This window comes from Kryptolebias marmoratus, linkage group LG12, assembly GCF_001649575.2.
Source record: "Kryptolebias marmoratus isolate JLee-2015 linkage group LG12, ASM164957v2, whole genome shotgun sequence".
Classification (NCBI taxonomy): domain Eukaryota; kingdom Metazoa; phylum Chordata; class Actinopteri; order Cyprinodontiformes; family Rivulidae; genus Kryptolebias; species Kryptolebias marmoratus.
The window spans coordinates 6,609,256-6,624,632 of record NC_051441.1 but is presented as its reverse complement, the minus strand read 5'-3'; the positions used below and the strand labels follow the sequence as shown (position 1 = coordinate 6,624,632).

Genomic DNA, 15,377 nt, shown 5'->3' with positions numbered 1-15,377 from the left:
GGGGGGGGGGGGCCTGGGGGGTGAGACAGATGCGACAGCAGAGTATGAGTATGAGAATGTGTATCTTTAAAAATATATATTTTTGCTAGGATATAGAAACTTTGATGTAAGTGTTTTTTTTTTTTTCAGGATGACAGAAATGTTAGTGGTCCTTTAAGGCAGGGCAAGATTACAGCACACCCTATGGGGGGTTGATGTAAGGAAACGAATGACCTATAAAAGTTTAGAGTTCAGGGTTTGTGATCATGTAAATCATCAGGATGCCCCTTTTTCTAGATCACTAGCTGTTGAGTGTCCCGCCTTTATGTAAACACGTCCATGTTTTCAATGTTTACACTCTAAAACTGATTCATTTTGGCAATTTGTGGAACCTCAAAGAGAACCAGAGAAATCTTTACTTTTTATTTTATTTTGTTTCATGACTGATACACATTTTGCTGAGACCTGGTCATCTGTTCACACGTTTGCTTTTAAATCAGGACCTCCTCCTTCTCTGCTCTCTTTTCAGATTATTACTGGTTATTATTAACTAATTATTTATTCAATTTTGAGTTCTTAATGATAGGATCTTTACATTATTTTTTAATATTAATATTTTCTTTACCACAGCTACCTGAATTTAAAATTACTTTTCTATTTTATTGAAATCCAGCTAATGTTTTGTCATAGAAAGTCTCAAAAGCTTCATTAATTTATTCTCTTTCATCACTTTTAACCTGAAGCTTTGATTACACACACCAGCAGGAGAGTGGATAAATCCTCCAAATCCCTGTTTAAATATGAACTTTGATCACCTAATGAGGACGATAATTATTGGATGTCTCTGAACTTCACATTCTTTCTGTTGTCTCTCATCTGTGATCCGTAACCTTTCATGTTTGAATGCATTTCCTGAAAACGATCATTTGTATTTTCCACCTTCTTCTGCTTCTTTTTGAAAACCAGCAGGAAGTCTTTATGGAACTTGAAACACTGATGCTTTTTGTTTTACAAATACGTTCAGTCAAGACGAAAACACAAAAGGAGCTGTGAATGCACAGCGGTCAATGTGAAGAAATGACTGATGTATTTTAAAAAAAAGGGGTTCCTGATTTTTGGGCATGACGTAGAAATTCTGATAATGAGTCATTCACTTTAACGAAGGCAGAAAGGAGCTAAGAAAACAAAAACTCATTGAACAATAAAGGTTTGGCGTGCTTGAATTAGTCCTTTGTGTGACGGATTTCTAGTTTGAAACCTGACAGCAACAAAAGAAAGACGACTGCGCCTCTGCACTTTCATTTCTCTTTATAAGCTTATGATGTAAATTAGGGAGGGACACGAGGAGGAGAAATGTTTTCTACTCAACCAAAAAGTGCATTAAAAGATCTGAGACACTATAATAAAGAAACAGTTATGATAATCTTTTTAAAAAATAAATAACTTTTAGATGGCTGTCCTATTGACGCTGTGACCCTCGGGGGAGGTTTGTGCTTCTATTTTACAAATGTTTTCCCAATAGAAATATATTATATTTTTTCAATCCCTTCAAAACCAGATCTGCTTCAGCATATTTGCTGGATTTTTGCCCTTTTATGTTGCTCTTAGCTACCATTCTGCTATAGATTTTAGCTAACATTTTGCTACGTCTAACTTCTAGCTTGGCTTTTCCTTCTTTTAGCTTTGAGCTAGTCTTCTGCTTCATTTTAACAAGTCAGTTTCAGCATTTTCAGGATTCAGCACTCACTGGATTTTCACAAAAAAATGCAGTTTCTTTAGTTTAATAAAGCAAATTGTTGTTTACAGACACAATCAGGAGATAATTTGGTGAAAATAAAAGTTAATTGCACAACTCAAAGTAACCCTTTGTGAAAGCACACAATGGAAAACAGCATAAAATAAAAATAATACTTAGACATTTTCAGTGACTGATGTACTTTATGGATAATCTTTCCATGAATGTCTCAGGAAATTAAAAGTGAAAGTATCCTACCTGTCCACAGAAACAGCAGCCAGAGTGAAGCTGCTGGCGTACATGGTGAGGTTGATGAAGAAGTGAACCACTTTGCACATGAACGAGCCGAACACCCAGCCCTCCAGGGAGTAGATGGTGGCTTGGAAAGGAACGCAGAAGATGATGAAGAAGAAGTCGGCCACGCTCAGGTTGAGGATGAACAGATTGGTGGTGTTGTAGCCGACCTGCCCGCTCCTCAGCAGCACGGCCAGCACCAGGCTGTTCCCGACGGTGCCGAGCAGGAAGATGAGCGAGAAGACCACCGACACGATCACGCTGGTGGGGTTCAGCTGGTAGCTTTCAGACACGTTGAGCTGCCCTCCTGCTCTGCTGAAATCCTCAAAATCAGACATTTTGTGAGTCTGGAATAAGAGGAGGGAAGAAATATCCAGGTCAAGGAAACCTGATCAATTTGAAGCTGTTTTTTTTAGCAAATTCTAGGAATTTTTTTTAAAATCAAAACTCTTGTATACTCATGAATATTGTTTTAAAAAGGCAAAATGCTCATGTAGACAAACCATACTGGGGATATTTTCTGATATGATAAAAAATGTTGTTTTTCAAATCCTAGTAAACATTTTGACAAGTCTCCATACAATCGAAAACTGTTTTCTCAGAAATATCCCCAGTAGTTTTATTTCACACGTAAATACAAAAATGAAATTAAAGGCCCAGCGTTCCTTGAAAGGATGCCTGTTACTAAGATCATCTTATGATGAGAGGCGACAGCGTGTGAGTCGTTTTGATCAAACAAATTCATTATTGGCTATTACACGTTATAGCCTTTTTTTGATTATCTGTGGTGGCCATCTTGAAATGGTTTGACTCCAACAGTTAATCAGGTAGATGTCCATCTAATAATAACTTTCTGAGAATTTCATTAAAATCCCACCTGTGGTTCATGAGATCTTCATAAAACAGACAAAATAACACACAAACAGAAGGACAAAAAGAACCCCCAATATGGTTGCTTCAGTACAGATGGACGCTGATGTGTTACCAGTACTGGGACTCTTTTAGCTTTATTTTTTAGTTGTATTCCATTACAGGAGAAGTTCAGATTAAAAGGTCTCTGTAAATGAAAATGTTCCTGAATTCAATTCAACAGCGATTGTGAATTCTTCTTTTATTTTGTATCAGACACTATATTTATTCTTTTTTGTGTTGTTTTGTAAAGGTTTGCTGCCAGAGTCACACAGACCAAGAGAGGGTCATTTTTAACGTTTTGATGCTTTCTAATACTGTAATGCTCCGCAGCTGTTGGCTTCCAATTTCAAACCGGGAGGTTTGCAGATAAGTGGACCAACAAGCCACTCAATGTAGCCCGCTCAGCTCCAATCCTCTCTGATTGATTGGATTGTGTCTCTAACCCACCGCTACCTGAGAGAGCTGCTTAAATTCACTCAGCCAAAAGCAAAAGAGCAGAAGCTCATCTGTGCCTCCAATACTTTGCTTCCAGCCACCATTAGAGCAGAATTGATCTTTTATAATTAGAAGCAGGGAGGAGAGACTCGTCTCTGTCAGCAGCATATAGGAGCTTCTGACCTGCAGGATGTACATAAGAAGAGCTCTCCGATGACGTCTGTGGGCGCTGCTGTCACATGGGAACTCACGATACCACACCATGTCGAGTGGCATGAAATTGAAACTAAAGTGGGACCCTTGAAGATGAGTCACAGACGTAGATGTTGCAGCATGTCTCAAAATGATTTTGACATTAAAAACTGTCAGGTCATTGAACTTTGGGGTGAAATGTTGAACTGTGTTAAAAACAATTGGCCTCACATTTGAATAATTGGCTACTTTGAAAGGCGGACAATCATGTGTTTGACTGTGTCTGGGTGAGTGTTTCTTTTTTGTCTGTTAGCAAAATACTGGATCTCATGACACAGTGGAGCAATTTGAATGAAACTCTCAGGAAGTAAACATTGGATGCAGATCTACAGCTGATTAACTTTTGGGCAACATGCATTCCTCCATGAAATGCTAGTTTCATTTCAGGTTTGTATCTGCTTGTTGGTTAGGAACACTGCTGGGTTTGTAGACCCCACAGGGTGTGATGAACAGAAACTGACAAAGAAAACAGATATTAGCAATAATAACAATGCATGATGGGAATGTAAAGTGACAACTGGTACATTTAGGTACCTGTTTTGTATTGAGAAGCAGTAATATCTACAAAGATTGTTTTGTTTTTACAGTATGTTGCTGTAAATGCAATAAACTGCGAGGATTATCTTGAACTATTCACTCCAGGTTACTGTGTTTTCCTGAATTTATGGAATTGTACCATGATCATGTTTTAGCTGTTATACAGACACTCTTGTATGACTTCTAATATTTATCATCACGTGCTACTGAAGGCAGGGCAGCAGTTGTTTTTCCCTGTGTGTGTGTGTTTGTTGTATTGTTGTATTGTGTTAGCAAAACATTTCATGAAGCACTAAATGGATTTTAGTCAGTTTCTCATGTATTGAGCTAATTTCTGTGTGGTAGTAGCTGAGAGTCATGTACAACACATTCTCTGAGTGCTAACACATCAGACGAGATTTCACAACATCAGATGGCATCGTGCGTAACAGCATTTACAACGTTTGACCAAAAAGGCTACAACTCTCCTCCTCTGCATAAGATTGTCTTAATTTGAAACTCTGACATAAAAGGTGGTGGGTGATATGCATTCCTTCAAGGAATGCTAGGCTTTTAGTTGCTCTCCTGTGTTCCTTCCTCGAGTATTTTCTCCAGCTGCCATCATAAAGCCTGAATCCAGATGCTGCGTAATCCAAAAGATGAAGATGAGCAGATGGTTGTCAATGATTCAAGTGGTTTGGATGAGCTCTTCATGCATGTATAACTAAAAAAATAACTAAATCCTTCTTTTTCCACTGCATGGACTTCAACGCAACACCTGTTCACTGAGTGTTCTACTGATTCCTACAAACAAAGCTTTTATAAAAAGCAATCAATGCTAAATATCACTTACAGAACACTCCATTTGCTAATGGTGTTCTTTGTCTTTTTCTGTGCAAACACGCTCCAAAACTGCCTCGAATGAGAGGAGTTTCTTCTTCTATCCTAAAACAGACATGTACTCTTCTTTTCACCTGTTATCTTGCTCGGCGGCTCAGTGTTTTCGCTGCGCTTGGAATTTTCAATTATGCAGGAGATCAGAAAAAAGTGGGCAGCCCATGCCTCTGACACTGCTGCTTAACAAGCTGAAGCTGAAACCATCAGGGTTCACGACAGAGAAGAAACAAAACGGCTTCTTTTTTTCACGGAGCCGTCTTGAAGAAAGAACGAGAGCAGCCTGGTCTGGATTGAAGATACATAAAGATGGGTCATTAATGATCCAAATCAAAAGGAGACTGCAATACATGGGATACATGGGATTTAAAACTTACAGAGCTGAGAGGAAATCTCACATGGCAAATGCTTTTGTTGGATTTTATTTTGTGTTTCCTTAGAAACCTCAAAGAAATCAGTCAGCAGACAAAGAAAACAGGATTTTTAAGATATCTTCTGGCTTTGATAGTTCCATCCACTCTCAGCAAAAAAGCTTCAGTTTATAACTGATCAACATTAAATTTTAACGTTCCTAGCGATGTCATCTCTATTGCAGGTTCACGACTGAGAACATCTAATGCTCACCACGGATGGCAGAGAGCTGCCACTTAAAGTTGTGAGAAAAGACGCAGGGATGCCCTTATTAAATTTTATATCGAGGCAATAATAACTTCTGCCTGCTGCTGTGGAGGTATTCACTTCACAGCTCTGTGTCTGCGCCGGTCTCCCCCTTTTTCTTTCCACACTCGAGAAAGCAACCTGAGCTGACATTAGATTTCCATCTGCAGTGAGATCTCCAGACTCCGGTTGGCACAGAACATGCTGGAGTCCTGCTGGGATGGGGACAGAGCTCGCAGCACATGACGTGCAGGGAGATTTGCAGACTTTGGTTGAAATGGACATGGGGGGGGTATATTTTGAAAATTTTGGAGCCGAGAGGAAAGCAGGAGGGAAGGGAGGATGGGGGTGTAGCACAGCTGAGAGCAGAATGAGTGGGAACGCAGACAGAGGGGATTCACTGGGAGCCTCGAAATATTCAGCATCTTACTTCTTCATCAATAAAACAGCTTGAATCCAGAACATCTGGGTTAATGTTTATATGTAATGTAGGAGCCAAACTTTACTTTAAAGCTACATTTCTTAAAAAAAACTGTAAATGCTGCTTATAATCGTTTAGAATTATAGATTGATTCCTTTTTAATTTGCAGAAGAAACAAGGTTTGAATGCAGCTCAGACAGATGCAGGGGGATAAACCTACCTGGCAGATGTTGGATGGACAGCCTCCAAACGCTCCTCTCAGATTAGAAACCCTCCCAGCAGACCTGCGCTGTGAAGATGCTCATCCCCTGTCCACTGAAGCCTCTCCTCGAACAGCTCACATCTCTATCTGCCCGTGTTTTTTGCTGCGATCTTTCTCTCTCTGTGCCCCGGATCCTCCACCACTCTCCCCCCCCTGTGAGGACTCCTCCTCCACATTCACTTTAGTGTTCGCACTTCACTGCAGAAAAGGATGGGAGAGAGAGAGAGAGAGAGAGAGAGAGAGAGAGAGAGAGAGAGAGAGAGAGAGCAGAGGTATGGAGGGAGGCTGCAGCGTCAAGCAGTCTTCTCACCATTACAGTGTAATCAGGAGGTCGCAGATGATCTGCACCCAGATCAGCTGTCCTCAAAGGAGGGGTTACCTTAGATCAACACGGCTGAAGTTGTGAGTGAAACCTCTGTTTGCCAAGAAGGAGCATCCACTGGGTTTAACTGCAGATATAAGGGAAAAAAAACTAATTTTATTAGCTGATGTTACTTTGTTTCAGTTTAAACATGTTGGTTTCGGTTAATATGGATGTCAGGAGCACTGATATAAAACCGACAGTTTATTTCCAACTATTTTATTTAATCAAACACCTCATTTGTCTTTTTTTTCAAAATTATCCTCATTTTAAAAAGAAAAAATCCTCAGCAGAAGCATTATTACCTCTCAAAGACAAGAGGCAATGATGTTTCTGTGTGTGTGTGTGTGTGTGTGTGTGTGTGTGTGTGTGTGTGTCTGTAGTGTTAGCAAAGTATCTCATGAATTACTGGACAGATAAGGAAATTCTCAGAAATTAATAATCGGATGCTCATCAACGATTGGTTAACTTTTTAGCTTAATCCCTGATGCATAAGGTGAATTTTTTTTATCAATATACATGTGTCCAAAATATTTAACCATTTTTCCATGATATTTGTATTATCATTATTTTAATTTTTATTAGGCTATTAAGACAAAAAACAAAACAAAAAACAAATACTAATGGGGAAAGGGAGTGAGGCCAAACAAGCAAAACTAAATGCTTTCAGATGAATCTCTGGTATCAAACTGGTTTGCAAAGCAGCAACAGGTCACTCTGACCTTTTAAAAGCCCAGGAGGGAACAAAAAAATGACTCAAATGCAGATTCAGCTACAAGCAGAGACAGATATGACCAATGCCAAGCATTGTTGGTTTGAAGCTCTGATTCATCTGGTCGTGACCACAGGGGGGTCAGTTTTACCCCAGGCTGTACAGGGCTCAGCCTCAGCACTCCCACTTTCAAATGGTACCCAGAGCTGCTCAGATTAATTATCTCCCCATTGATGGGTCTGTTGTGACTAACAATAATTCTTTTTTAATGGTTATCAGCAACATTACAGATTGATATTTCAATATCAGCGGCACAGTTTGTTGAGAGGAACCATTTTCTCCCATATGTAGTTGTACAGCCCAGCAGCATCAACATGATCAAGTTTTAGGTAGCAGCCACCATCACAGCTGTTTGACAAAAGTTCACCTGTTCTGAGCACCTTACCTTGCATTAACCTGGAAACATTATTTGAACCAGTAGATTTAATCACTTCTAAGAAGAGTTGTTTCAGAATTCACTCACACTTTCAGTTTGTGAGGATTTTGCGAAAAGAACGTCGTCACCAGAAGAGCTTCGTTTAATCACAATCAACGTCAACCTTTTAGGACAGTTCCAGCAAATGTTATATTGTGATTTTTTACACACACAGTTTTTATGATTCAAAGTTTTTTTTTAAATCACAGAACATCTTGTGTTGCAACACAGAATGTGATGTGTGTAACGCCGTGTCACCAAGCAGACTGTTATCTGGACCCAGCCTGTGAAAATGTCTGATGCACAAGTGATGAGGCGTCTAAACCTACGATACAGCATTTGTCTGAGCAGCTGCACGCTTTTTGAGATCTAGCTGGTTTCAGATGCTGACAGATTTGCTCTTAACACAGATTAGCTGTTCCAAATCCTCCCATCTTTACCAAAATCAGAGCTTCTCAGCTGTTTACTGTAGATTAAATACATTTTCTCTATGAAACCTTTGTTGGAAAAAAGTGACAATAAAGACTCCTTTTAGCTTTGCTGTAATAATAAACTTGCACAGATGTGTTAATCACACAAACATGAGTTTTTACTTGTTATATACATTCCAAACAATAACTCTTTTTCCATTAGATGTAAACTTTGATGAATGTTTTTTTTTAGCAATGACGTTTTAGGCAACTTCACTTTAACTATCACAATTGTAATGTTTCAATTGAGTTATTATATATAAAAAAATCAATTTATATTAATATTATGAAAGAATACAATCATTAATTGTTCCGTTCTTCACAACATTTGCTGCTGAATTGAGATTTTCTGCTTGCTGAGGCTGAACACGGGTTTTTCCACTTAAACAGCAACTATCAGCTCATTACCGCCCAGGTATCTTGGAAAGCAGCCTGCAGGGGCCAGATGCATTAACAGTGTGTAAAAACCATGCAAGCACCATTTCCCACGCACAAAAATGAACCGATGAAGGAAAACTGCGTGATCAGAGGAGGCGTGCAGCTTTTGTATTCCTCACAACATGAGTACATCCTGACACACTGTTAAATGGGTGAAGTGGAAATTGAACAAAAGGGACTAAATTGGATGAAAACAAAGCCTAAACAAAGCCTTGCGTTATTTTATTTCTTCTGATTTTTGTCATGATATACTCATTTTTGGTTCTAAATGAATAAAGACATGAATACAAATTGGTTGGTTTCTGTCTTCAAACACCCTGATAGCACAACTTTGAGAAGAAAGTATTTAGACATCTTATTGATTTACCTGCTGAGGATGATTGGTGAGTCTGCTCTGAATTCTGCTTTTGTGTTTTGTCTCTTATTTTTATTCTGAACATTTCTTTTTTTTTTACCTCTGCAGGGCTCATTGCTCTGAAATTACAGTGTAGAAAGCTTCTGTTACTTTATTTCATTCCACCTTTTCTGTGTGATTTTCAAAACGAGACCAGGAAATAAAACCAGTTTCCTTTTCACTTCTTCACTGATGAATGTTTCTTTTTCCACATACAATAAAAAAAAAGTGTTACTGGGGCTGAAATATTTATTTAGGGAAATCATTTAAGAGGAACTGTTTGCATGTAGTCACGACTAAAGTTAGCAATTTACTTTGGCACATGCACGTGGGCACAATTTCACAGTGACTGAGAAACGACACGTTTTCAACAAGTCACCCAGAACGGTGTGAGATTTATCTTTAAACATTTAATCTTCCCTCCTGTGATTTGATGGGATTAAAGGAGGGCGTAAAAGTCCATTTAAACTAGGCTGGTATTACACAGTCGAATACAAAGTGGTCTTGCTTATTGGTTTTCTAACAGCGGCATCAAAATGTTCCACCCTGTTTCCTGAAATGTTGAGGATGTGATAAAGACTTCTGACCAAATCACAGACAGGGACCTTTCACCAGGACAGCTGTTCAGTAACTTTAAAAGGAAAAGTTACTGAACAGGAGCAGACACCTGCTGAATAAGGAGTAAAACTAATTCCATTTGTTAAAGTTTTTATGCCTTTATGTCTGTAATCCATGCATTATTAAAGTCCAAGCCTTCCCTAAAGGAATGCATATCACCCGCTGCCTTTCATGCCAGAGTTAAAGACTGAGCTTATCTTACGTTGAGAAATGACAGTTGTAACCATTTTGTTCAAACCTCATAAATGATGTTGTGCACAATCTCGAGCAACATTGTGAAATCTTGCGAGAAGTGTTAGAGCTCAGAAAATGTGTTGAGAATGACTCTCAGCTACTACCACACCCAATTTTTGCTCAATATCTGTTAAACAGCTATAGCTATTTTTGTGTTGTACATAAGCATGTCGTACATGCTTTTGGAGGCAGACAATACCAAATAATTTAATAAAAAAAATATTGATAAAATTAAAACATTAGCTCAACTTGTGGCTTTAGTTTTTCTTCATTACTTGCTATTAGCAGTTTATTAGTCTAAAATTTCAAATTCATCACCTCTGCCTAAAAAAACAATGAGCACTATTTTGGTTTTGTTGAGAGATCATTCAGATTTGTTGACCTGTTACTGCAGAACCCTCTGCCCTTGTTCCTTCATGTGTCATTGGCTACAGCAGGAACCCACCTAAAGCATCAGCAGCCATTATTGTTCACTCCATTCAGCACAGCTGGAGCGCAATCGGCAGACGAATTCCCAAGTGGAAACAGTTAGAAGCAAAATGGCTCACTGATCAACAAAAACCTTTGATGAAAAAGGTTGTTTTTTTTGTTTGTTTTGACCCAGTTAGACCCAAAGGTAAAGGACGAAGAGCAGGAAAAAAACGCCAAGAAAATCTTTCATCCTTCAGGCCGAAAATGGACTTTTGACACTCAGTTGAGGTTTTTCAGGGTTGGATAAAAAATGCAAGGAGGGTTTTTTTTCTGACTCCAGGCTTTATGGAATGTTTTCCATTTTAGTTGATTTAATATCATCATTACCTCAGTTTTGAGACAGATCTATATGAAATGGTTTCAAAACCTCCCAATTGTCAAAGTGTCAATACAGCTGTCTGACAAAAAAACCCAACTGTTTATGAGTCTGGGAAGAATGAGAAGTTGCTGATAAATAGCACAGTTAGGTGTCAATTTGTGCAGTTTCTAGTCATAGACAAATAATCCAAACACATAAATTAAAGTCCAAATCTTTCCTACAACAATAAATTTTGCCCCCTTTTTGCCATCCTAAGAAAAAACCTCTAGCTCTGCCGCAGACTGTGTTAAATCATATTGTGGTATAATGGTGTTGTGGAATTTATTTATGTCTAAGTGAGGGAATGCTTAGTTTTTGCTATAATACATGGATTTATGTGGAAAGTTTGATTTTGATCTGGAAGGTGAGTATTGTTGGAGTTGAATGTTAAGTATCAGATTTGGATTTGGAGTGTTTTAGTGTTTTAATCTGCAAAAATCACATCAAAGCACAATAAGTGTTTAAGTCTGATAAAACTGAATTGTGGCACCAAATCAGAACTAGAGAATGCTTCATTCCACAGGCTGCAGCCATACATTTATCCTATAAACTGCTAAAAAAAAAGCCTGGAATTTACCTATTTGAAAAACTTTGAACAGCTTTGGCGCTCAGTCAGCTCCTCCCACATACAAACAACTTTCCTGTTGCCATTTTTCCTCAAGATAGTACTTGTTTAGAAGTGCTACAAGTGCCAGCAGAAATACATTTAGGCAGCGCAGCATCCTGCAGCATGGAAAAATCTTTCAAATATCAGTGTGGCTGAAATCCCAAGAAATAGAGGGAAAACCACCATATGGCTAATGTCACAGGCTGCCTGGCGCGGTTTTATGAAACAGCATAAAAATAACATGCCAAGTCATGTCATGTGTCATTGAACATGATGTGCTGTGAATGGATCACACTCTGCAGCCTGGTGGCAAAAAATAGCGACACGCCAAATCATATTGGATCCAGTTCTTAAACGTTTTTCTCTTTTTTGACACTTTACATTGACTCCTGTGGCAGAATGGCATCTCGTTCTGTACATGTATCTGCATGTGAATGACATGCATATTCAAACACACTGTCATCTGATCTCTTTGAGCTGCCACTGAAGCGGGGCTTGTACAGAAATATTCAGAGAAAAAAAATATTAGGATAAGAAATAATACTCCACAATTAAGTCGGTTTCTTCTGATCTAATAGACACTTCAAATTACAATATATCTACACAATATGCTCTTTGAAAAAAATTCAAAAAATTGAATTGCCTTAAAAGGTACTCATTGCAAATGGTGCAGTTTGAAAGACTTTACCCCAGTAGTTTTTCAGATATAGTGGCATGCAGTTATGAAATGTGGGTACACACTGAGTGTAAACAAAGCAATCAGCTGAATATACCAAAAAACTTGTGAAAGCTTGAGTCACATGACTGATCTACTCTAAGCTGGACATGGTCTGTGTAGGTAAACAAATATGGTGAAATTGGATAAGAAAAAGACATTTAGGCAGAAATAAGTAAGACATGAGCTCCTGCATTACATCTTTTACAAGGTTTGACTCAAAAGGCTATAACTCTCTCCCTTCTTCAGGAAATGCTGGGACTTTCATTTACTCATTTGCTACTCTTCACCTCTAACAGATCCATCTTGTAGTTTTATACTAATAGACATTTAATGGTGCCCACATGCGGATATGAACTCCTAATGTTTATTTTTGTTTGTTTTAACCCAGTCAGACTGCCTCCAGCCACCCACCCATCCATCATGCTGTCAAGGGTGCGCACATCACCCACAGCTGCTTCTAGCTGGCTGATCATGTTCATTTCTAGCAAGCAGGGCCTAAAAACTTTGCACTTCAGTGAAGGGTGGAATTTTTTACATTTACTAATGCCCTGGTTCTATTATTGGTAAACTCACCAGAGCCACTCATCTCACAACACACTGTCCCCTTCTACATTGCACGCCGCTACAAGCAGAGGGCGGGATGCCAGATTATCAGACTCCGCCGTAGGCTGAGCTCCTCTGGGGCCTTAGTTGGCTCTGGATCCTGAATTCCAAATCAAACAACATTCAGATGCAGCCTCACAGGCTTCAGTCTGACACATTTCTGCCCGATCCTGTTTAAAGCAGCAGCTCCGACAGGCTGATGGCACGGCTGTCAGTGATCATCCATCATTAGCCGGCATGTCACCGAGTCAGACTAAACAACAGGGTCCACACAGAGCAGCCACCTGTAGAAAAACAACAACACAAGTTTTCTTATCTGACATTCGAAACGGTGCTATTTATCCCAGACATATTCCTCATTTTTGTCAGTCTTCCATGATGTAAACTTTTCCTTTTTATTCTGTCTTTAATGAACATTCTGCTGATTATTTCATTTTTTTCTTTATTTTGTCTTTAATTTGCAATAGTCTCTTATCCTTCACTGTATTTTGTGTTCTTGTTAAGCACTTTAGAGTAAATTGCATTTAGTTAACATGAAAAGCGCTTTGTAAATGAAGTTTGATTAATTGATTTTACTGATGCTGATTGCAAGGGAGGAAAAAAAGAGCATCTTTGCTTCTTTTTGTAACAAACCACTCTTTTTTAAAATAATTGGGGGTTACATGAACAAAAGCCTATGCAAACAGCTTAGTTATAGGACAATGATGAATTTTGGCTCCGACGCAAGGCAAATTAAGATTCAGAAATACCTCAGGGTGTTTTTTCATGTGAACGTTTCCATGGCAACAGCAGATGGATCACCGTGGAAGCATGGCGAAAACGCGCAATTGATTTCCAGCCCAGAATACAGGAACGAGTGTGACATTTCTCAGACTCGTCTACATCGAGATGTAAATTATTAAATGGCGGTTTGGGGCGCAGAATCAAACATGTTTCTGCTGCTTTCTTACATCCTGGAATGTCTTTGTAGAGCTGGAGAGCTCTGTTTTTTTTTTTTTTTTTCCTCCACTTGGTGCCAGCAACAAGTTTCTCAAATGAAACAGATCAGTCAAGATTTGTCCAATAGCTTCAGCTAAAGTCAGGGCTCAGCAGTCTACATTTAGCATCCATTTATTATCACAGGAAACAAATTACATGACAGCAAACCTTCAGTTCCTCGGTGAAATAAAGACCGAGTATTCCTTAAAGGAATGCATATTGCCACTGGCGCTGGGTGATAAAGAAGCTGCAACACTGAAATGCAGACGTTTCCTTTGTGTGTTACTGAGTACATGTGGCATCTGGTGACCCCTTCTGAGATGATAAAAACAAAGTGAGCTGAAACCGTTGTGCCTGTGGGGGAAAAAACAGTTCCCTTGTTGACAAGCAGTGAAATTACTCCTACAATAAATGTGTGATAAAAATACTGATAGGATCGTTATCCTTGAGCGGAAACATGTTTAAAGTAAACAAATAAATGACAAACACTGTCATTTTAGACAGACCACTCATTAATTAGTGTTCTGCTGGAAAGCAAAAAATAAACATTTAAGATTGATGTTTTTTTTATTTTGTTTTTTTTATGACAAAATCAATTAGACGGTGGGAACACGGTTTATGTGTGAGGCTTTATTGGTCCTGTCTTTATTGGTTCTGTCTAAGTGCGGGACATCAATCAGAGCAGTGTCCTCAGAGGAAATGAAAGGTGTGTCAAAGGTGAAGCGTTAAACTCGTTTTCTCACCTCAGCTTGTGATGAGTGCAGTGTTTACATTAGCAGGAACTCGGTCTGAATCGGCTGGTAAAATAAAAGGTTACTCTCCACACCGTGCTGATGGGTTAATTGGCTGCTAATGAAACCAGACTACAATTTTACTTGAGAAAACCAGCTGTTCAATTACAGAGGAAGTCCAGCACTGGAAAGCATCACCACCTAATTTCAATAGTGTACTGTCCCCACTAAACATGACTTGTAAGACTTGGTAGGTTATGCTGGATCTGGCCCAAGTTTTTACCAATAAGACAAAAACATTTTCACATCAAGACGACACAGGGTCTCCTCAGGGTTTAAGGGGTTAGGGCTTTTTGGCCCAGGGCTAGGGTTAGGGTCTCCTCAGGGTTTAAGGGGTTAGGGTCTTTTGGCCCTGGGCTAGGGTTAGGGTCTCCTCAGGGTTTGAGGGGTTAGGGCTTCTTGGCCCAGGGCTAGGGTTAGGGTCTCCTCTGGGTCTGAGGGGTTAGGGCATTTTGGCTCAGGGCTAGGGTTAGGGTTTCTGCCTGGTTGAAGGGGTAAGGGCATTTTTGCCCAGGGCTAGGGTTAGGGTTTCCATCTGGTTGAAGGGGTAAGGGCATTTTGGCTCAGGGCTAGGGTTTGGGTCTCCTCAGGGTTGAAGGGGTAAGGGCATTTTGGCTCAGGGCTAGGGTTAGGGTTTCCGCCTGAATGAAGGGGTAAAGGCATTTTGGCTCAGGGCTAGGGTTAGGGTTTCCGCCTGAATGAAGAGGTGAGGGCATTTTGGCCCAGGGCTAGGGTTAGAGTTTCTGCCTTAATGAAGGGGTAAGGGCATTTTGGCCCAGGGCTAGGGTTAGG

The 15,377-nt window shown here is 39.5% G+C and overlaps 1 protein-coding gene across 1 annotated transcript in view; it reads right to left on the bottom strand.

Annotated features, from left to right (window-relative positions):
- galr2b (galanin receptor 2b) overlaps nucleotides 1-6,452 on the bottom strand; it is an 11,401-nt gene extending 4,949 nt beyond the window's left edge. The window contains exons 1-2 of the mRNA XM_017429303.3: nucleotides 6,316-6,452; nucleotides 1,973-2,355 (exon numbers count right to left, since the gene is read on the bottom strand). Coding sequence (XP_017284792.1) covers nucleotides 1,973-2,346 — 374 coding nt within the window. The 5' untranslated portion in view covers nucleotides 2,347-2,355; nucleotides 6,316-6,452. The remainder of the gene's footprint in view (nucleotides 1-1,972; nucleotides 2,356-6,315) is intronic.
- Nucleotides 6,453-15,377: the final 8,925 nt, after the last annotated feature.